Genomic DNA, 23,547 nt, shown 5'->3' with positions numbered 1-23,547 from the left:
ATAAAGTAAAATAAGTCAGCTGATAAAGCCTGCGTGCATCGGGCGCTTTTACACCGATAAATTCTTTCATTCATTCATTCACGTATTCTGTGGTGACGCTAAGAGCCTCAGTCCTGTAAAATAATATAAAATATAAATATATTCCACCTTATCATGTAGGCTGATCTGTATGAACATATCATCAGAGCGACAGACAAGTTAAAAGAGAAAGTGAAACTGATCACAGTGTCTGTTTATACTCCGTTTATAATCTCACTAATTTAAGTATTAACAGTGCACTCATCAATTCCTGCATTAATTGCTTTCTGCTTTTACTGCAGCAACAGTGTTGTTTTTGGTCTGAAATATGGATTTTAATTATTCATATTTTTAAAGAATTATTCCTCAATTGTGACGTTCTCCAGTTCCTCTGTGTGTGATTGGTCTGATGCTGTAATATCCACCTTCGTCACTAGAGCGCGCCAGTTCACCAGACTGAAATCAACACGCTTAACTCAGCCTGTTGTTATGGACAGCTTTTCTCCGACAGGGAATATTTGGTTAGGTGAAGCCCGCTAACGGAGATTAATCCAGGATATAATTACAGTATCTAGCTTTGTAGCATAGGCCCTAGGTGTCATTGAACCACATCAGACCATGTTACCATGTCACTCCTCAATATATTTTAGCTTGGAAGTTGATTGCACTTTATTTTCATAAAACATACTGGGTACTTTTATGTGGTTACTTATTTTTTAAAGAATTTAAGAACTTGACAGAATGTGTTGTAAAAGCAAAAGTTTAACTTTTTTAAATTGTGTTTTTTAACAGTTTGATAAACATACCACTTTTTTTTGATACTGGTATAGGAATTACAGTCAGTTACCATTTACTTATTCTCGCAAGTTTAAAAGAAATGAAATAAATTATATTTCGTACCATTTTCTAATTGTAAAGGTGAAATCTATACTTATTTGTAATAATTGATACACGATGTATATCGTATTGTATAGTGTCATGATATATCGTATTGTGACATGCAAGTCTTGCAATGCACACCCCTTGTAAGTATCTTTGGCACCTTACAGAAAATAGGATGTTTAAATAAAACTAAAACTTTTTCCTAAATTAATTACATTAGTTCGTGGGAAGTGTTTTTAATGTTGAGAACACTTTTAAAGCGTTTAAATAGAATTTTTTTTTTTATTTTACTATTTCAGTATTCAGTTTCTTTATTATTATTATTATTATTATTATTATTATTATTATTATTATCAACCAGCGACAATGACCTTTACAACATATCGCGATAAAGTGAGAGGGAGTGATAGAAGTTCTCGCGTTAACTCGTAACGTCCCTCTGACGTCAGTCGTGACGTCGGTGTTTGTGCTGCTCTCTTCGTAGCGTTTAGCTCTTGCAATAGCTCTTAAAATGGACAAATATTATGAGCATCGGACGTCTCAGTAGCAAGGTAGGCTGTCAGTTTGTTACGTCGATACTGGCTGGTAGGACGGTGAATGTACACGACATAAATCGTCAATTGTTGCTCAGTCAGGGGGCTAACGAGGCTAAGGTAAGCTGGTGTATGAGCTGAGCTGTGGCTAGAAAGTAATCGTCTTCATGTTAGCTGTGGACCTGTTTCCGGTTACACGAAACGGGCAAAACTGGTTTGCAGCTGTAAATACATTTATATCTATGAGCACATTAGTATGCTAAAATCCGTTATTTTTAAATAATCAAGCGTGTTTGGCTTCTTATTTGTTGTCTCTTTATTACATATTTAGGCTCTCCTTTTTATACGAGTCATTCTACCTAATTAGGGTATTTAATTTGACAACAGGGTCGAAGAAAGCCACTACTCCCCACATTAGTTTTTTAACGACTAATGATATTTTTACAGTCTATGTTAATGACCCATAGACCCTATAGCAGGGATGGGCAACTGTAATTACAGTGGGGACCACAAAAAGTTGATTTTCTGATTCAAGGAACAAAATATTAGAATATAGTCTCAGTTTTAGAATAATGACCAATATAAAGATTAATAATACAGTAAAGAACTAAAGGTTTTGTGTGATTTTTGTTTTTGACATTTTGTAAAATATTTTTTTGTCGTTTGTATTAGAGTATGTTTGGAGTAATTGTGTATTATTTTTGTGTGTATATATATATATATTAATTTTGTACAAATTTTTGTAATTTTGTGTATTGATCTTGTCTTTTTGTGCAATGTGTGGTCATCTCTTATGTTGGTGTTTTTTTTTTTTTTTTTTTTGTATTCTGTTGTCATTACGTCTATTTGTCTCTCGCTTTTTTTTTTTTTTAAGTTTCAGTTTGTGTTGTTTTTCTGTGATTTTGCATTTTAGGATTATTTTTGTATACGAATGTAAATAAATGTTTTGTATATTTTTCAGCATTTTTGTAGTCGTTTACCCTGTAGTATCACTACATATATATAGTTTGCCCATGCATATTTATGTGTTTGTGTATATGGACATACGTAAAACTGTACATAACATTTTCCCCTTTTATAACACTTATAACGCAATTGTAGTTGTTTATTCTACATATATATTTTCTATTTTTTATTATTAATTATTCTGTGTGTGTTTACATCGCTCTATGCCATACTTGCTTTGGCATGGTTCTCATGCCAATAAAGCTGTTTTTAATTGAATTGAATTGTAACGAGCAGTAACGCACACGGTGGTAGGTCATCAGTTAGCCCGAAACCCAGCCGTCCCACAACACCGCCGGCAGCGGCTCTAGTGGACGGACTCGGAGCGATAACCTGTTCACTTAGTCATCGTTTAACACACGTTGTAACTTTCCGTTTTAAGGCTAACAAACACCGCTTCTTCCTGTAGCCGTGATCTCGATGTCTTTACGTTAATCTGTCCAAAGAGGGTTGACGTGACCTGGCTCTCCGTGACACAGGGAGTTCCTGCACTTCAGCCCGAGCCCCGCCGCAGCGAGGAGGATGTTCCCCAGCCTGGCACACCGACCATGGCACGCCTTCTGCCGGGTCTCCTTGCAGCGCAGGCCGCCCCTCTCCCATCGGTCACCCAGGTTCTCTCAGCTGTGCCACGGTTAGTGAATAATGATCCTCTCCTTAAATCTTTCAATAGCACCAGGTTTATCACCTATTTACTCCTTGAGTTTAATTCGACATGTTGTTTTTGTATCTCATACTGGAACCAGGCAATCCAGACAAACTTTAGTGTTCTTTTTTTTAGCTGATCACAAGGTGTGACAAACTTATTTTAATGCCTAAAAAAAAGCTGAATTTGACCTCACCTGACCTGTTTTTTTTTTTTTTTTTTTTTTCTTCCTTTTCTTGTGTTTTTGTTTTTGTTCTTGTTGTTCGTACAATCCAGCAAGTTAAATTCCATGTTTTGTTTTTTTAACGAAGTGTCTATTGATGCAGAAACATACTATTGGTACGTTTTCTGCATTTTCCCAACCTTTTCTACATATGCATAATGTGCCTCTGTTTTTGCCAGGGTGGCCAAGTGGTCTAAGGTGCCGCACTCAAGTATTTTTCCTTCTACTGCCGTGGGTTCGAATCCCACTTTTGTCATTTTTAACATTATATAACATGGCAAATTCCACCTTTAAAAATACATTTACAAAAATACAAACAATTTAGGGTATTTCCTGGGTTAGGGGTAAAATAAAAGGGTTAGTGGGGTAGCTAAAAATGAATATGAGCTAAAATAAAACTGACGGAACTTTAAGTCACGTGGTGCACCTATCACGTGACCTAAACTGGCCAATGAGGGGTGCTCCGTATGAATAGACCGACAATTTATTCATACGTTTGCGTATGAATAGCCACGGCCTTTTTTTAAAACTGCACTTGGCAAATAAAACGTTTCCGTTCATTATTCTTTTTATTTATTATCATTATTACTATTATAGTAGGGATGTAACGATTCACTCAACTCTCGATACAATTCGATTCACGATACGATTCTCTCACGATTTATTTTACAAAATGCGACTGTAGACAAATAATGGTTGAAAAATATTCCTTTATTTTTTGGGGGGGAAAAACTAGAAAATACTGTAGTATTTTCCTTTTATTTTTCATTGTCAAAAGAAGCCCTTGATAAACTATTCAGAACACAATGCAATTTAACTAAAAAAAATCTTGAATAATACAAATGAATGAACAAACGAATTCTTCGCACCATCCACAAGTTACATTTCTTGTATTGTTTTTAAACTTTTTACTTGGTAATAATAATAATCCATTGATTTTTATATAGTGCTTTGCTGGACACTCAAAGTTGCTTTACAGGAATAAGGGATTATTCTTTCACTCCACACTTCGTGGTGGTAAGCTACTATTGTAGCCACAGCTGCCCTGGTGCAGACTGATGGAGGTGAGGCTGCTAAAGTGCTCCATCGGCCCCTCCGACCACCATTAACACTCATACTAGGCAATGTGGGTGAAGTGCCTTGCCCAAGGACACAATGACAGATACCAGTGGGGTGACTGCCACCCCACTGTAGTACCTCAGTGGTCTCCCATCCAACTACTAACCAGGCCCAGACCTGCTTAGCTTCCGAGATCTAACAGGATCGGGCAATGACAGGCTGGTATGATGTAATAAAAGTTTTCTGATTCTGAAAATAATGACATACAATTGTGACATAAGAACGTTTCTGAAATGGAAGGTCCAAATATATTTTAGGCTTTAAACTGATTTGATCGGCTATATCCGATTGGCCGATATTTAGCATTTCATGCCATTGATGTGATCGGCTGTAATAACGTCTTAATTCGTTGATCCGATCAATGACGTCATTGTCGTGATTCATTTTTAAGTAGATCAGATGAATCAGATTAATGGCTCGTTATCATGCTTCTGCAGAGTTTGATGACAACACATTGGTTTTAACCAGGTGTGTTGGAGCAGTGACACATCAAAAAGTCTGAGGAATCCGGCCCTCGAGAACTGGAGTTTGACACCCCTGGTGTAAAGCCTAATATATTTGATTATAGGTTTACCCAAAATGTAGACTTGTATTATTAAGACTGTTAAAACCCACATAAATCAAAGTTTTTAATGGAAATCAGTGCATTTGGTTACTTTGTACCCTGGTTTTAGGCCAGGAGCTAATTGTTAATCAGTGTGTTGTGAATTATTAAACTACTAAATCTACTCTCAAGGAATCTGGCATTCTTCAATATAGAGGAAAGACTTTGCAACATTGCATTCAATAATTCCTACTTTTACGAATTAGGATACAAATAAATAAAATTCTATTCACAAAAGGTTTATTTTTCATGTAGTAAAGGTTATATTTAACACATTTTTTTTCCCATAAAAATGACAACTCGGTATTGATTGAAATTTCCTACTATTTCAGTCCCAGTACCAATTTTACTTGCATATGGAAGAGATTCTCAGAGAACTAATGCTGTAGATAGTAGAAACGATGTCTAACTTGGTGCAGTATTAAACATATTAATGTTTACATTATTAATTGACACCACGGCACTGGATTACACACAGGAAAAAATACATATTCATTGATGGATTTCATGAATTATTAGGCGTTTTAATGGAAAATAGATTTGTTTTTTACCCAGTGCTACTAACTAATTACTTCCTATGCTTTGTCAATGAGTTTGTGTTTTTATTGATTTTTTTTTTTTCTCTGATTTTTGAAAGCCAATTCAGTCATTATAAATATTTCCTATTTAGGAATACTGATGGAGAGAAAATTAAGAAACAATCTTAAATTGGTAGCATCTTTGTCCAGGTATTTCTAAGCAGAGATATTCTGTTCTATTGGAGTGTGTGGCTTCCACTTTGTTAAAAAATCTGTGTCACGTGTTTTGAGTAATTACTGACCTAATGTTTACATGTGTGTCTGTGATTGTCTGTCTCTGTGTGTGTTAGCCCTGTGTGTGTGTATTCTGCATCTAGAACCAACTTGGAATACATTCCTACACTGTGACTTTAGAGAGGATGAAGGGATTTATTAGTTCTCGACAAAACCTAAGTAATCTTTTCACTTTGACTTGCACAGGTTGGCAAAGCGAAGGCATTCATAATTTATGGTTCAGCGTGTCAGACTTTCGTGTGGCATCGCTCGGATCAACAAAGGTCCAGCATTTTTCTACCTCTGGCGACAGCAAAGATGAACGACCAAAACCGCCGTCGGGTGAATCTACAGCAGAAAAGGTTGCTGCAAAAGTCGCCTCAGCTTTAAAGGGTAACAACTAAAAGCCCCTTAAAGGGATCCTCCAGTGTTTTTACAAATGTGGTCTAAAATCTTTGAAATGTACTTATTAGAAGATCTATGCCTGACAAAACTAATTATTTTGCACCATGTTTGTTTTATTAACTTTTAAAAATGGGACTAGTTTAGCGTTTTAAAACCTGTATTCCACCATCTTGAAATCACGTGATTGAAGACGTCACACGGTCTGTAAACAGCCCATTGTTTTCTATTGGAGTGAAGCATTCAGCCTCCATTTTAGATAATTTATCAGCTTTTTTGGTCAAAATGAAAAAAGACTGTTGAAGGACTTCTATCTTCATGGTTTGTGTCTTCAACAGTCCATGATTACTCGCTAACTTCAGCCACCAGAGCGTCCGCTGCGCACTGTTTAAGGGAGAGTAAAGGCCCTTTAGGAGAGCTTCTTTTCTCTGCTTCATTGTCTACTACCAAATTAAAGAGTTGGAACTTTCGCCCCCCCCGCGGTCATTGATTATTTTTTGGGTCACAACAATTTTTATCCTCTTTTGGTAAACCAAAGAGGTTTACATTGATATCTTTCCATTTTCCTGATTATTTAGAGCAACAAAAAGCAGCACAAATTGTCATTTTGACCAATAAAGCTGCTAAATGAGCTAAAAAAAGAAACAGGCTGAATGGGTCACTTCAATAGAAAACAATGGAATGTTTACATGCAAATGGCGCCGTGTGACATCATGAATCATGTGATTTCAAGATGGTGGAACACAGGTTTTAAAACGGTAAAGTAGTCCCATTTTTAAAAGTTAATGAAACGAATATGGTGCAAAATAATGTGTTTTGTAAGGCATAGCTCTTCTAATAAGGGCATTTCAAATGTTTTGGCCACATTTGCAAAAACAGTGGAGGATCCTTTTAATGAGCAGACACACACACACACACACACACTGTTGACTTTATTGTAAAAGAAAATTCGCATAAGATTAGAATTCTGTGAAGCAGTTTTTTATGTTAAGCTTTTGTTTTCCTAGGTACGACGGCACAGGGGCTGACCAAAGTGGAAACTATTCAAGTGAAAGGTAAACTTGTGCATCCTTCAAAATAAAAAAGTATCTGGCTCTTACTTTGAAATATACTACATTAAGGTATGAGTGTTTTTAATGCTTGAATTACATCAATGATTAATGTATTCATGTTTCCTGTCCCACAGTCAGAGCTGTGCTAAAGAAACGAGAGTACGGTGCTAAATACACTCAGAACAACTTTATCACTGCTGTCAGAGCCATGAATGAGTTCTGCCTCAAATCAAGGTAAAATAAATAATAATCAGTCATTATTTTCAAGTACTCTCAGTCAGTAATGAGTCATCAGTGCTGTAAGTGTTGTTGTATTGTGTCTCACACACTCCTGTGGAGGTAATAAATAGCCATGCTGTTGTGATTATTAGCTAATGTGGATCTCCCGCTCATAATTAGGCTGAAGAATCTAAACTCAAAAACTGTTCCTGCAGTGATTTAGAGCAGCTGAGGAAGATCAGAAGGCGGAGCCCCCATGATGACACCGAGGCATTCACCGTGTTCCTGCGGTCAGACGTGGAGGCCAAGTTAGTGTTAAATAAATACACCTACTTTGCAACGACACTGATTCAACACATACTCTACATATTTTTGTATAATCTCTCATGTTGATCGAGCCATTTTTCTCACTGTGTGACTTGTAGAGCACTGGATGTTTGGGGAAGCCCTGAAGCACTTGTTCGAGAAAGAAACCTCAGAAAAGAGGTTGAGCGAGAGTACCAAGAAAGTAGGTTTTTAATTGTTACTTATTGCACCAATATTTAGATTTTAAAATGTATTTTAGAAATCAGATATTTCACTCTGCTGCTAATAATTTAAAACTGTTAAAGATGAAAAAATTTTATCAGATGAAGACAAAGGCTGTGTTCGAAATGTCATATTAACGTTCTACTCATACTAAGTATGAAGTCAAAATGAGTATGTAGTGCATTCATATTAGATAGTATGGAAAGAATCAGTACACGTATGTATCCTATATCGAGACATTTTTGAAGTATGCACAGTGGGCACACTAGTCATACTCAACCGTCCCATGATGCATTGCAACGGAACGTAAAATCATCCTGGATCCGACTTCAAGCTAAAAATCAAACGTTCCTGTTTCAAAATAAAAGCATCTCTTCTTGTCTTAAATATGGCTCTTGTTTTGAAGTTAACCAAAAGTTAATTCAGTAGCACAATTGTGGATCTCAAAAAATCTTCTAAATGTCGGCATGAAATGTGTTTTTTGCAAGTTTTATGGATCAAATGACCACATGTTGATATTTTACTTGCTCACTTTCTTGCTTAAAATGTTTTCAGAACTTTCAAAGGTGGCGAATCAACGGAGATATTTAGTCTCAGTGTGCTTCAGGTTTTTGTTATATGTTCGAAATTCATCTTGGGAAACTTGGAAGTATACTTCAGTGGGAATGGTCATCATACTAATAGTATACAGTAGACAGTATCCTGTATACTCATTGAGTGTGTTTTACATTATTACAACACAGCCAATGTGTAGGCCTAAAAAAAAATCAATAAATCAAAGATCATTTGCTCGAGAAAAAAAAAAAAAAGATGTAAAAGGTTGAAATTGCCGCTCGAAGGTTTGTTCTGATCTCCACTATGAACACTTTGTTTTTTGACATTGTTGGAAAAATCACGCACATTGCATTGTGGGATGTGGAGTCCCATAGACAGATGCATAGAATTGTTTTCATCACTGAATCCCTGTCCTCTTTGTCTGGAGAAGAAACCCAAGAAATCACAGTAAGAACGAAGTAAAAACACTCCTGTGCATCTGTCTACAGGGCTTCACATCCTACAATGCAACGCACCAAACTTTTCCAACAGCATCAAGAAGAGATTGTTCAGGGTGAAGATAAAAAAAACAGACTTTTGTGTGGCAGATCTTTGATTTATTGACTATGTGGCCTACACTATGGATTTATCTCACAAAAAAGTTTAATCTCAAGCAGCTTCAAACACTGGTACAAATTTGGTAAGTTGAAGCACATTGACAGCATGTGTTAATTTAGATAAATTAATGACTAGCCAAGTTTACACATCTCTCTGCACGTGTCAGTGTAAAATAGAAAACTTGTGCTTATTTATTTTTTAGTTTTCATCATAAATAATAATAATGTATTTGTTTCTCTTTCCTGCTGACATTTAGATATTTTTCGAAATCAGCAGCTGTTGAAGGAATACAAAGACTTTTGGGGAAACACAAAGGTGAGCTCATCAAATTCTGTGTTCTCAGGCCATTTGACTAAATCTCCCGATCAGATCTGGCTGTTTGCCTGAGGAGGAATAATGTACAGAGACCTCTGGTCCAATATTTTTAGTTTATTTGGCAGGAACCATATAGAGAAAACATTAAACAGAGTAAAGATGCTCTGGACGAAAGTATAGCGTTCTCTCCACTTTCTTACAATGTCTTACTCATATTTTGAGATCCTGCCAGCTTGTTGCTCTCTCAAAAATATTATTTGTGAAACTCTGGAGATAACATTAAGTGAAGAATATAAGGCCCGAGGTAAAGTATGGAGCAGAGATAATGATGCAATTCCAGGAGCCAGCAGGGACTTTATTGTTCAGTCTGCACTGGGACACGAGCTGAAAATAGCTGAAGTCCTCGCAAGATGTGCAGGAATGTGGGGTCAAAGTTAAAATCTGAGTGCAGGACACATTCAAAGTACATCTAACTCCGAGCTAGTCTGTTGCAGGATTTGATCAACTTAATTTCATACACCTGAAAAACCAGGACAAAAAGGCCCAATGGAAACTAAAGAAACAAATGACTTGCAATCTATTCATTTTTATTTTTGTTCCTTATCTTTAACAATAACTATTGAATAATATAAATATTGATACACGTTTACCCCAGCTTTGCTGTTTTGGGAAAATGTTTTGCTTTTTTGGGAACATTTTGAATTTTTTTCCATTTGACAATTACAACATTTCTAAATCGGAAACTGAAAACATGTCCCAAGCATAAAAAAATGACTTTTCTAAGTTAAAATACAAGCAAACTGCCGAGATTTTTTGCTTACTGGGCGAACCATTCTTTGACTACCTGTCGTCCATTAAAGGTCCTAGATCATGCTATTTTTCGCCCATCTTTATTTGTTCTAAGAACCCCAACAACATAGTTTTTGAGGATTATTTTCCCAAACTCTCTGGTTTTCTAGAGTTTTAGCCTCTGAAATGTAACTTTTGAGCAGTTCTAAAAACACGCTGTTTTGGCGCCAACTTATGCATAGTCGAGTAAGCGTGTCTGTAGACGCTGACTTCATGCCTCGCTCTTGCAAGGCCGATCAGTGATCACTAAAGCCATTTTCTTTTTGCTATCCACACAATGTTAATATTGTTTTCAGCCAAAAACAGCACATTACAGTAAAACACATGGCTATTTAAGCGGCTGTTGTGATTGTGAGTTTGTCTCAGCACTTCAGGCTGTGTGTTTATCACAGCAGCAGTGAAGTGATTCAGCTGCTTCAAACTGCTTAGTCACTTTATTCTCCTCCTTATCTCTATTAACTACAGGAATAGTGCATTTAAGGTGATAATCATTTGTTTTGTAAAACTGCTGCGTTGCATTGTGTCACAAACACGTCAGATCAAGTCAAAGGCGATACGAGGTGATGTAACGGATACTAAAAATGGAACCGCTCCCTTGGTTCTACACTGTTGCTTCACCACTGCTCCTCAGGGAGGGGTTAAATGCAGAGAACACATTTTGTGTATGTAGCTCGCATGCCTTTAGCATTGAGAGAGTGGCTGTGTATGTTCACTGTGGAGGCACTTCCTGGAGTGGGCGGGTCAGACTTTTGTGATGTCACAAAAGTTTGACCGCTTGTTTTTCAGAAGAGGGCAGAGCAGCAGTTCAGAGCAGGATTGGTGAGGATTGCTCAGAGGAAGGAAGGACACCCAATAATACTTTGGGGGTGTTTTTGATAAGGAATTTACAACCCAGTGCATGATTTATTTATTTAATCCTTTTCTCTGCTTTTTCTTAAAGCCTCGATCATCAGGCAAGAGGACACCATTTCTCCAGGGACCAGGAAAGGTGGTCATGGTCGCTATTTGCATGTAAGTTTTACAATCGTGTTCTGTTCTTTCTGCCAACGCTGACTTCACTAATAATAACAATAATAACCACAGGAGCTCGAGACAACAGGATGTTTGTCACAACACGTTCACTAATTTTAATAGGAATATTACATCATTGGAAGTAGGAAACCAGAAAAATGGATGCAAAATGTGGAATACAGACAGATTTTCATGCTTTCAGATGAGTAAGATGACCTGTACTGTTTGACTCGATAAAGGGGTCAAATTGCTGGTCAACTTTGAGTCACATGCTGCTACTATGCAGTGTCATCAATTATCATGATTGTGTTAGAGAGCATGTGCTTTCATTTGAAGAACAGAAAGTATGAGGATGCATCAGATTTATTTATTAAAAGTATCCTTAAATCATTGACTTTACTAACTTCATTGTTCTTAAATTGAACTGATTTGACTTGAATAACCAAAAAGCTTTGACTGGTTTGTTTTGATGCCAGTGTTTTCCTGCCTGTAAATCCCAGTCTGTGCTTTATAAAGCTATGGTTAGAATTCATGTGTATTTCACTAATGTTATTTCTTACATTTGTCTGAAGCAATGGCCTGAATTTCATCTTCAAGCTCCTAGCTTGGGTCTACACGGGATCGGCAAGCATGTTCTCAGAAGCCATTCACTCATTGGCCGACACATGTAACCAGGCTCTGCTCGCACTGGGAATCAGCCAATCGGTGCGCAACCCTGATGCTGGTCACCCGTAAGCAAAACAACTTAGTAAACCTAAAGCAAAGCACTGCAGGAAGTTGTATGTGGCCCCCAAAGTAAATGCACAAAATGATATTAAAATACATAAAACAACAGCAAGAATACACTAAAATATACTAAAAAGTTACATTAGAAAAACATAGAAAATACTCCAGAAACACACAAAACTACTGCAAAAATTAAGAAAACGACAACAGAAATACACAAAATTACAGAAAATGACATCAAACGGAACATACACAAAAAGACAAGAAAAACACCAAATAAATGACTCTGCAAACCCACGAATCTGCAAACAAACTAAACGACAACAGAAACACACAAGAAAGCAAAATGACAACACAAATCCACAATAGAACTCCAAAAGAGATATATTTTACAGGAAATATACACAAAAGGACAACAGAAATGCACATATAAAACAAACATACACAGAATGACAGAAAAAGCACACAAAATAACTGTAAAAACCCATTGTTCTTTCCTGTGTTAATGCTCAGATTGGTCATTATTCTGAATGTTGACATGAATGTACATACAAACAAACACTATTTTGTGGCGCCTGCTCTGATAAAACTTGTCCACCTCTGCTCTACAGTAATATTTATGAATTTTACCACAGTCAGATTTCTTACAGCTCAACATTGGAAATTATAGGTCCAGCTTTGACAAAATGATGCAAAGTAGATCTTGGAAACTTATTTAAATTATCTGTCTTGATTTCAAACCAGGTGGAAGTTAAGTTTCTTTTCTAAATCTGTTTATTTTTAATTATTTAAAAAATGGTATGGTTAAAAAAACAACTCACTAAATCATATGAAATCATTCAGTACCATTTTTTTAAAGGCTTGTGACATGATTTGAAAGCTCTCTTAAATGTAGACTTTCTGTGCGATCCCCAAAAGAAATGTCTGACAACTTAAATCTTCATCAATCTACATCGTAGCAAATCCTGCAGCTCGTTTCTTTTTTTTCCACAGGTATGGTTTCTCAAACATGCGCTACATCGCCTCCCTCATCAGCGGTGTGGGCATCTTCATGATGGGAGCAGGTCTCTCCTGGTATCATGGTGTAATGGGGCTGCTGCATCCACAGCCAATTGAATCCTTGTTATGGGTGAGACAGAGTGACACTTAGCAGCTTCTGTTAGTTTCTGAGTGTGTGTAATGGATAGAATGTTTTCAACATGTCCCATAATCTGTGCATTGTAGGCTTACTGTATTCTGGCAGGCTCTCTGGTGTCAGAAGGAGGTGAGTCATGACCCAAAGCCTTCAATGATGTGTCTCAGCAGTTGGTTTCTCCAAGATTTATTTTGGTTTTTTTCCTTTTTAGCAACTTTACTTGTTGCCATCAATGAGATTAAGAAGAGCGCCAAACAGCACGGACTCACATTCTATGAATATGGTACGTGCTCTAAAATCTACCTGGGACTGTTTCTTAAGGGGAGCCAATAGGATTCCTTTAGAGCTTCACAAGACTGTTTTAATGGATTGTGCATGAAAATGTTTTGGCTAAAGAGAGATGTCATCAGTATTATTGGAGATGATAAAACCAGGTCATCTGGCATCAACACACTTACTCCAAAAGTGAAGAGATTTGCAAAGAAGCAAATGTGAAGGTGTGGAGTTTGTCAATCTGTTGTTAAAATGCAAATTACTGTTGCTTACCCTCAGCCTTTCTGCCCGGGGTGACTCTGTGTTCATTTAACCGTCCTGTTATCCTTGGGGTCAATTTGACCCCGTTCAATGTTTATCATTGAAAAGATAATTGTTGACTTTATTTTTTGGGGGTTCTTCCTATGTCATGACTTTTCCTAATTTTCTGGTTACAATTGATTAAATTAAGCATAGAATTATCATGATAATATTTTTTCAATTTTCTAAACGCATATTATATGCATTGGTGTTCCTCTGAGGTCAATACCTTACATCCTGTGCGTAGTGCAATCTACACACGCTCTCTCTCTCTTTGAAAATGTCCTCTATGAAAAGGTTTATTCTCAATGAGGCTTTGGAACAGCTCTTTCACAGTGAAAGTGATGTAGAGTAGAGTGTGTCTGAGACAGAGAACTTTATAGTGAATAACCCCAAATATGTTACAAAAAAGGAGATAAAAATAAGTAACTAAAGTAAATAAATGTGTTTATGAGAGGAAATGGGGGTCAACAACATCAACAAATATGGTCCATTCTGTAAGAAGCATGAATGAGCACCCGAAAATTAAGAGATTTGGAAGAAAAATATTTCAAGATCAAAATAATTTCAATTTAAAGTTTTTCCTGATGGTGGCGCTAGAAAACAGGTCAAGGTTTAATTATCAAGGGTTTTTTTCATGGATTCAAGAAATAAACAAAGTGCCTGACACAAAAAATTGGGCAACAATTTTCTAAAAATGATTTTCTGGAGGCAAAAATACCTGGGGTAGGATTGACCTCAAGGGTAAAAATGTGTTAGTAATATTTGAGTAATAATTTAAAATAAAGGTTGATTGTCTGTGTGTGATTGTCTTTGATTAAACTTGATATCAGCTTAGGTTGTTGGTTGAAATCCACAGTGTTAATATTGTCCTGTGTTGTTGTATGTAGTGATGCAAAGTCGGGACCCCAGCACTAATGTGGTGCTGCTGGAGGATGCTGCTGCTGTATTGGGAGTCACATTAGCTGCAGGCTGCATGGGCCTCACCTCCCTCACAGGTGAACAAACACCATCCATGTAGCTCTGCCACACCTTAGGCTTTACGATCCTTCAACTGTTGGATTCCTGTTGCGTTTTTAATGTGGGTGTGGACAGCTGATGATCGTGTGCTGCTTGTTACAGGAAACCCACTGTATGACAGTCTGGGTTCTTTGGGTGTAGGGACGCTGCTCGGCGCCGTCTCAGCGTTCCTCATCTACACCAACACAGAGGCTCTACTGGGACGATCTATACAGCCTGAACGCGTTCAGAAGCTCACCGAGTTTTTGGAGAATGATCCGGCTGTGAGGTCAGAGAACCTCTCACACACATTCTCGCTCAAAGATGACAAAGATTCTCCTGATAAAGTCCAGTTTAGCTTTAGATAGTTAGCCTGATCATTGCTAGCATTGTTCAATGGGGTTGAGATTTATTATCTGGCAAATATTTTGAGATTTTGTTCTTAAAGCATTAATAACTCTAAAACAATTCTTTGGACAGGATGTATTGTGTTATCAGTGAGTGTTTTGTTGACAGAGAAAAAAGCACTTACTTGGTGTTGTCCAGGGGTGTCGAATTCATTTTAGTTCAGGGGCCAAATACGGAGCAGTTTATCTTAAGTGGTCCGCAGATTTTAGGTGGTAAAATTAGTAATTTAGTCATTATTGTGCTAGTTTGCACTTTCATGTCTAAATTAATAATAAAATATGTACATCACTGACAATATCAAAGCAATAACTGACAGATGACAGTCCCTGCAGGATCTTAACTTTCAATTTATTTTATTTTGTGAGCAATTTTTATGTTACTTGGGAAAAATTCTCTGGAATAATTTGAAGAAATTAGAGAAAATGGAGAAGTGTTTTCAACAATCTGAGATTAAAAATGACTCCCATCATGTGGTATAGGCGTGGGGAAATGTTAGCCCTGCTAATATTGTGGAGTTACATTGAATTTGTGCATTATTTTGGAGATATCTACAACTGAATTAGTTGGTAATTTACACAATGACTCATGTTTTCTCTGTCATTTCAACTTTCTCTTGCGGGCCGAATTGGATGCTTTAAAGGGCCAGATTTAGGCCCTGGGCCTTGTTTTTGACATGTGTGGTGTTGTATTGTTTGTGCACTTACCACTTTCCTTAGCTTTGTTTGTTATGTTGTTTTTAAATTCCACTTAACATTTTGGAACACACCGAAGTTTGTTTTACTGTCTTAATGACATGATGTCAGTCATTTAGAAACATATTGACACACTGATTTATTTTAGATCAATTTGTCATGTACAACAAAATATTGACAGATTTGTTTACATGAGCCTCTTTTAACTGGATGTTATTCTTTAAATATTAAATGGGAATTCAGTTTTTTGTTGCCTGCCAATAAATAATGTTTTTTTGTTGATGGAGTTTGGATTTCCTGTTTGCATGTGGGACATCTCTAAAAAAGCTTTTAATTGCCTACAGGGCCGTCCACGATGTGAAGGCCACTGATCTGGGACTGAGTAAAGTGCGTTTTAAAGCTGAGGTGGACTTTGACGGCCGAGTGGTGACTCGGTCTTATCTTGAAAAACAAGACATTGACCAAATCCTCAACGTAAGTATTTAGTTTGTTGAGCGTCCATTAGCACCGTCCATCTACAGTGATTACAGTTAGTCGTAAGGCAGCAGAATACACAGTGTATAGAATAAAAATAGGTAATAATTGCTCAGCACGAACCTCATGAACCTTTATTCCATCCTATGATGGATAATAAAACAAGCTAGCACATCTTGCTCTTCTTTTATTAACTAACAATTTACATGTTTTCCAGCAATTGTTAATTTTTTTAGAAGATATGTTTTTGTACAAATATTGTGTACTCAATATAAGGCAGGTAGTCGTAACGTTACTGTTGTTGTAAGTGATTGTGTATGTATGTGTGCATTATAATAATAACTACAAACATTTGCATTGCAACGACAATGCAAGTGGGAATGCGAAAAATAATTGCCAACTCCTTTGACTGTGTGTTTATTGTCAATGAACACAAGTTTGTACACATTACCAAAAGCTTTAATATTTGTAGACAGTACTCACAGGGAATTAACAGTTATACAGAAATTGTGCAGGGCAAGATCCAAACCAGGTTCCTCTTGATGATTGCTCAAAGGAAGGTAGAAGCAGGCTGTGATCACACTGAGCTAAAGCTTCCCATAGGAGTCTGAGGGTAAAAGTCCCACTTGTTGAAGCAAAGCAAGGGGTGAATGCTAAGCATTCACACTAAAAGTGACATAAGAAAGAGGAAGATTGCAGCAACATTTCAAGATAAAAAATTGTGGCTGTAGCTGCATGATTAAAGCTTTAACAGCAGTTTTTCTCAAAGTTCATAAGCAGCAGCTATTACACTCTAGCAGACCTAATCAAGCACTCTAAGGCTTGCAAAAGCAGCCTTATTTGGATAAAACCTTAAATTATATTAAAAGTAAAAGAGTTATCATTTTATAATTTAGATATCATTGTCACTAAGCAGCAGGACATTTTGAATGGTGTAAACTGGTTAAGATTTGCATGCAGCATGACAAACAGTGTTGCTTTGAAAATTTTTATACATTTATTTTTAGTTTACAATGTACATAGATTTGTAGATTAGAAGGTGGACAATATTTTGGTACTAAGATTCTGTCTTTAAGTTTAAAATTGACAGAGATGGAGCAGTTTACAGTAAAAGCAGAAAACCTAATATTACAATAAAAGTGAAAGTGCAGTTCAGTGATGGCTGTTTCTCTTTGCAGGACATTCAGCAGGTGAAGACCCCTGAAGACCTGGAGAACTTCATGCTGAAACACGGAGAGAACATCATCGACACGCTCGGCGCAGAAGTGGATCGATTAGAGAAAGAGCTCAAGGTAGGAAGATATGAAGCCTTATTTTTATTTATTTATCTTAATGATCAGATTAACATTTGATGGCTAACATTTTGATATGTCTTTGTTTTTTAGCAACGGAACCCAGAGGTTCGTCACGTAGATTTGGAGATCCTATAGTATTCTTCTGTGTGAGACTTTGTGCTGTAGTAGGAGAGAAGACTCCACAACACACCTGGCTTTCAGATCAACTGTAACTAAACTGACATCAACGCTCAACTCTAACTGTATGATTGTTCAGTAAGAGAGACATGGGAAAACGTTTGGATGGAGGTGTTCACCTCCAAAACCATCCGTAGTTTCTCTTTCAACTGGTAACTAAAGACCGATGACGCCCCACAGATCAGCCTCTGGTTGTTTGCACAAACACATTCCTCCTCCGACTCACCCGGACTGGCCTGTTGGTGTTGAATGCAAGGATCAGAATTACCACCATGGCTTTAGTTTATCAGAGAACTACATGTTCAGAGATTTAATTCCCAACTGTTAGAATTTTATTTTATTTATGTAGATAATCAGTAACTAAAGAAGCTGTTGATTGAAGACGGGAGGAGATGAATAGATTTTATCGGTAATTTAACAATATACAAATAGCCATTTATAACTTTAAAACAAGAGTTAAAATGAAGCTTTTATAGAGCGTCAGTTTTTGTTAAAACTGTACGAGGGAGTTAAGCATCTGATATTGGAATAATCAGTGAGATAATCAACACTCTTCCTACACAGGTGTGGCATCTCCTCACATGCCACTAACACATTTCTCCCCTTGTGATGAATGATTGTATGGCTCCAGTCTGCCCAAACAAAGGCTGGATCTGCCGCACATTTCAGCAAGATTGAGCTCCACCAATGGTTGTAAACATCAAACAATGTTTGAAGGCAACTCTAATCTGTTTTCAGATTATTATTATTATTATTCTGTAAAGCAGGGTATTCATAATCTGCACATACACATGGCTGTAGTGTGTGTCCTGCATCCCGGTCAGAGTAACTATTTGCTGTGGAAAGGAAGATTGATAATTTTTGAAGTTGTTCGTTGACATTTGGTTAAAATGTTTTTGCCACTTGAGAAGGACTTGGATTCAATTTAGGATAATTTATTAAATTATTTAGTTTTCCTTTCTTAATGTGTATGTGGTTGTTATTTTTTGGTGTGAACGTTTAATGACTGACTTATAATTTTCTGTCTGTTAAATGTTGGTTGTTTATCTATCCATGAGATCTGTGTGAAGAAGACTTCCTAAAGTCTTGTTCATGTCCTTATGTGGAAAAACAAAGTATATGTTAAGGTTTCATTTATTCAAATAATTATTTTCAGGAAAATTACTTTGAAATGTACTTTGATCTCCTGACACGTTTTGACTGCAAATGTCAGTCTTCCTTGGAGGCATCAAAGCAATCAGTAGATGCTTTGATGCTTTCCTTAGTGATACATCAAAGCAATCAGTAAATGCCTCTGAGGGAGACTGGCAGGTGAAACATGTCAGGAGATCAAAGCACTTCATTTTTGTGACAAATAACCTAAACAAAAGCTGGTGTTTGTTCATGTTAAAGGTGAAGGTGAACTTCTTTGGTGCCTGTAGGTACAGTAGATTCCATTTGCAGTAAAGTGACTTTGCTTCATCTGTGAAGTGACAAAAACATTTAAACTTAACATGTCAAAAAGTGCCAACTGTGGTCAATAGAGAAATAAATCCTCCATTAGTGAGAATATGAATTTAAAGAAAGACTAAGAGAAAAACCCCATTAAAACTGATCTTAAGAAATAATAAGATTGAAGCTCAATACATTTGTTAAATTATATATTTACAAAAACTAAAAACCTATATAATCTGTAAGGGAAAAACACATAAATGAGTCATAATAGATTTAATTGATAAAATATTTATAATGACCCACATTGCCTAGTATGAATGTAATGTGTGAGTGAGTGTTGGTGGTCAGAGAAAGGCAGCCTCGCTTCTGTAGGTCTTCCCAAGGGCAACTGTGGCTACAATAGTAGCTTACCACCACTAAGCGTGGAGTGAAAAAATAATTCCTTAATTCTGTAAAGCGCTTTGAGTTTCTATGATAAAGCGTTATATAAAATCCAATGTATTATTAATAAATGTATTAAATGTAATATTTAAATATAGAGCTTTTTTTATTTAAGCAAACAACAGAATTATGTGGTTTTATGTATTGATTAGTATGTTCTGGCTCTTGGGGCCAGATTTGGCCCATGGGCTTTTAGTTTAACGTACTCTAGCCTCTTTTTTAATTCATATTACTGATACTTTTTTTTTTGGTACCTGTAGGTAGATTCCATTTGCAGTTAAAAAAAATAAATAAACATTTCCACCTAATGGGACAAAAGATGGTGACTGTGCTCAGTAGAGAAAAAAAATCCCAGGAGAATATTTATTTTAAAAACAACTAAGAGAAAGAAACTCCATTAAAACTGGACATTGGATAAAATAAAAGATTAAAGCCCAATACATTTGTTTAATTACATATATTAAAAAAAACTACTAAATAATCAGTAGGAAAAAAATCGTTAGATTAAAAAACGCACTACAAAATGATATAAAAAAAAAAAAAAGGGTAAAACGTTATATGTAGTGTAAATGTATTATTAATTATAATCTGTAATATTTTTATTTAAATATTCTATTATCTGATTAGCTAAAGTGCAGAGTTTTTATTTATGTAAACTACAGAATAATGTTGTTTAGTATGTTCCAGATGGGACCTTCTTCGGTCCAGATTTGGCCCGCAGACCTTGAGTTTAACACATGTGCTCGAGCCTGTTTCGTTGAGATCTGAGTTGTGTTTCAGGCTCTGGTGATGGCCTGGAATGTAAACCTTTAAAAATGGGGTGATGCCGTTGAAGGAATGAGAGAGAAGAAGAAGAGTGTGGGAGGGGGCTCCATGTAGCCTTCCCGCTGACGTCAATAACAACAGTCATTTCCAGGCAGGCTGCTGCGCATTGACCGACAAAACATTACGCACAGCACCGCGGCCGGACACCTCTCCGCTGAAACCTCCCCGGGACACGGCGGACTGTCTCTGCTCTGCTCGCAGGTTTTTAAACCATTTGCTGTTGTTTCCCAGTCTTTGTCATGTCTCTCCATACCATCCCCAGTACCATCCCCAGTCTGATGTCAGTGGCCACCATCCTGTGTGTCCTCTCGTCTCTTCACATTAGGAGGTGCTTGCTTGTTTCCACCACACGTACAAACCACAGCAATCACCGTAGAATCACATCTTGGGGCGCTCAAAATGCTGTGCGTAAAAGTGCGAATTTACGCACACTTTTACGCGTTCATTTGCGATCATGTTTTCTGGGGTTTTTTTATTTATTTTTTATCATTATTTATTGTAAAGCCGTTTTCCTTTCATTCTCGATGCCTCTTTGATTTTCGTTGTATTTTTTCGTGTCCAAAAGGGGGCGCTGTGATCCATCTAAACCCCGTGGCCCCCCCTGCGTCACTCCCCATCGCACTTCTTGAATAAAAGAAACCCGAATTTGTGCAGCAATGTATTGTCCGTCCTCATTTTGACGAATGGCGTGGTTTGCGTTCTTTCCTTCTCAGGTTCAGCAGTAACAGTCTTCATGGCAGATGATCACCATCATCTTCCTCCTCCTCCTCCTCCTCCTCCTCCTCACCACATCTCCGTCCATGCTCTACGCTTTTAGCCTCTTTACAGTGCTGCCTTGTCTAATGGTGTTCAAGCAGCATTGTACAGGGCTATGACAGCATAGAGAGCTGTGCTGCAGATCACTGACCCCAGCGGAGGAACCGACAGAGGATGACATCACCACCACCATCACCACCATCACCACCTCTCCAGAGGTGCAGGTGATGTGATGTGTCCTGGACTTTGTCAGCAGAGCTGGGGAGCTCCGTGCAAACCTGCATTGTAGCCTCTTCCATTCTGCATTTCTGCACTTGTTCTCACCACCACCACCACCAGTCTTTATGAATGAACTAAAGTGTATTTTTGGTTATGAAACATCATTTTTAAAAACATGTGTGAACAGATGGCAAATATGATAGGAATAAAAAAAGTGAACTTTTTTTTTTTTTTGCATTTTGTAGATTTTTCCTCAATACGAAAACGGATTAGGGCCAATTTGATTGGAAGAAATCATTTGGGTCGAATTGAGATTAAAGTCAAAATGTCTAGAATGAAGTTGAAATGTCGAGATTAAAGTAGAAATTTCGAGAATAAAATTGAAATATACTGTCAAAATAAAAGTAAAAAACAACAAAAAAAAAAAACAAGATTTAAGGTTATTTTTGAAATTTCAACTTAATTTGCCGCTTAATTTTACGCTTCTCACTTTTTGCTCTGACTTACTGTACCTCACCACCTCATATTTAATACCATTTTAAATTCTAAAAATCAAATAATACCCGGGTTTGAAATTTTGAGAAGAAGCAACTTTCTGTCTGATAGACAAATAGATCTATACAAGTTAGAAACAAAGAAGCGTTAAGTCGAACAGACCTGACAGTCAACAAATACACAAGCACGCAACAACAAAAACCTTCAACTGCTTTTTTCTGTTCATTAATTTTTCTCCATCATTGTCATTATTTATAATAAATATCCACTGATTGACAGATGCCTCTAAAGGAAGTTTTCTGTCCATCCATCATGTTTGTTTTTAGGAAAGAATTGAGCAAGTTTGTCCAACCTTCTTTCTCTGACTGACAGTTTAACGACTCACTTTTGTTTTTGTGCCTAAATTTAAATAAATGATTGACTTTAGGCTGAATTAATGCTGTCATTGATAATTGATGATTTATCAGTTTTATGGTCTTTAAGTAGCATTTAAAAGGAAAAAAAAACACCTGACAGAGTAGAAGCTTGTGAGTGAACATATCTGGATGAAAATGTTACGTATATATGTTTATGTTTAAAGTGTATATATATATATATATATATATATATATATATATATATATATATATACAATATTTTTTAAAACATAAATCTACATCTTTTCATGTGCAACATGCATTTGACAGTATGCCTGTCAAAAGAAAAACAATCTTTCAAAGTAAAAGACAAGTCCAACATGAGAGACATTTATATTTGACTGGCTTTCCGCGACCCACTTTTTGGTCCCAACCCACCAGTTGAGAATCGCTGCTCTAGCACATCCTATCCAGCCTTTGAACGGATCCAACTCTCCGAGAAAAAAAAATAAACATTTATTAGTAATCGTTGGTGAAAAGGCTACGCGACTACGCACAAAATGAAAAATCAGCAACTAATGGTAAAAACCAAACAAACATGTATCAATATGTCCCGTACAGACAGGGGATTTATGTATTGGCGAGAATTGTTTGACCAATTTCAAGCAATGACTTGTATGAAATTTTAGGCACCATTTATGACACTGATCTAGAAATTTCCAAAATATTCAGATATAATACAACCATTAAGGGTGTCCTGAGCCCATATTGATATCGGTCAAATATTAGCACAAAAAAATAGTATCAGATTCTATCACGTGCATCTAAAATCTCTGATATATTATTTTAGATTTTCTTAATTGGATTTATTTAGGTTTTAATTCATTTTCTTATTTAATTGTAGAATATTCTTATTTCTAATGTTAAAAAATGTATGTAACCCATAATGTATGGGTTACTTTTTGAAAGTTTCTATTCGTAGGGTTGCCGAATGGGCAACCCCCGGTTCTATTGGTACGGTTACCGAAGTACAAATACGTGGCATCTTACAGTTAGGTCATAACCCAATATCACAATTTTTAGGGTCAGAGTTGGGTTAAGTTTAGGGTTAGGTTTAGCGTTAGGGTTAGGTTATAACCCAATAACACAATTTTTAGAGTTAGAGTTAGGCTTAGGTTTAGTCTTCGTCACATGAC

General features: G+C 36.7%; 1 protein-coding gene across 3 annotated transcripts; it reads left to right on the top strand.

Annotated features, from left to right (window-relative positions):
• The first annotated feature begins 1,327 nt into the window (after positions 1-1,327).
• Positions 1,328-18,796, top strand: slc30a9 (solute carrier family 30 member 9). 3 transcript variants are annotated; one of them, XM_028460447.1, is made up of 18 exons: positions 1,328-1,451; positions 2,918-3,069; positions 6,026-6,211; positions 7,228-7,275; positions 7,407-7,506; positions 7,707-7,799; positions 7,917-7,999; positions 9,428-9,486; positions 11,276-11,346; positions 11,919-12,077; positions 13,066-13,201; positions 13,297-13,336; positions 13,419-13,490; positions 14,671-14,778; positions 14,903-15,068; positions 16,224-16,353; positions 17,532-17,645; positions 17,739-18,796. In XM_028460447.1, exons 2-18 carry the CDS (start codon positions 2,961-2,963, stop codon positions 17,781-17,783), a joined length of 1,719 nt encoding a protein of 572 aa, XP_028316248.1. In that variant the 5' UTR covers positions 1,328-1,451; positions 2,918-2,960; the 3' UTR covers positions 17,784-18,796. The 3 variants fall into 3 exon arrangements, with proteins under 3 accessions (XP_028316248.1, XP_028316250.1, XP_028316249.1); XM_028460449.1 differs by having other exon boundaries at positions 1,337-1,451; positions 2,848-3,069; XM_028460448.1 differs by having other exon boundaries at positions 1,338-1,451; positions 2,885-3,069.
• The last annotated feature ends 4,751 nt before the right edge of the window (positions 18,797-23,547 follow it).

Source organism: Gouania willdenowi, chromosome 10 (assembly GCF_900634775.1).
Source record: "Gouania willdenowi chromosome 10, fGouWil2.1, whole genome shotgun sequence".
Classification (NCBI taxonomy): domain Eukaryota; kingdom Metazoa; phylum Chordata; class Actinopteri; order Blenniiformes; family Gobiesocidae; genus Gouania; species Gouania willdenowi.
The sequence above is the reverse complement of the archived record's forward strand: the minus strand, read 5'-3'. Positions and strand labels throughout refer to the sequence as shown.

Excerpts from the sequence above, each read along its gene's own strand:
- slc30a9 (XM_028460447.1), top strand. The coding sequence starts at position 2,961 with ATGTTCCCCAGCCTGGCACACCGACCATGGCACGCCTTCTGCCGGGTC. Across the intron at positions 7,276-7,406 it reads GGAAACTATTCAAGTGAAAG|TCAGAGCTGTGCTAAAGAAA; the intron begins GTAAACTTGTGC and ends CCTGTCCCACAG. Across the intron at positions 15,069-16,223 it reads GAGAATGATCCGGCTGTGAG|GGCCGTCCACGATGTGAAGG; the intron begins GTCAGAGAACCT and ends AATTGCCTACAG.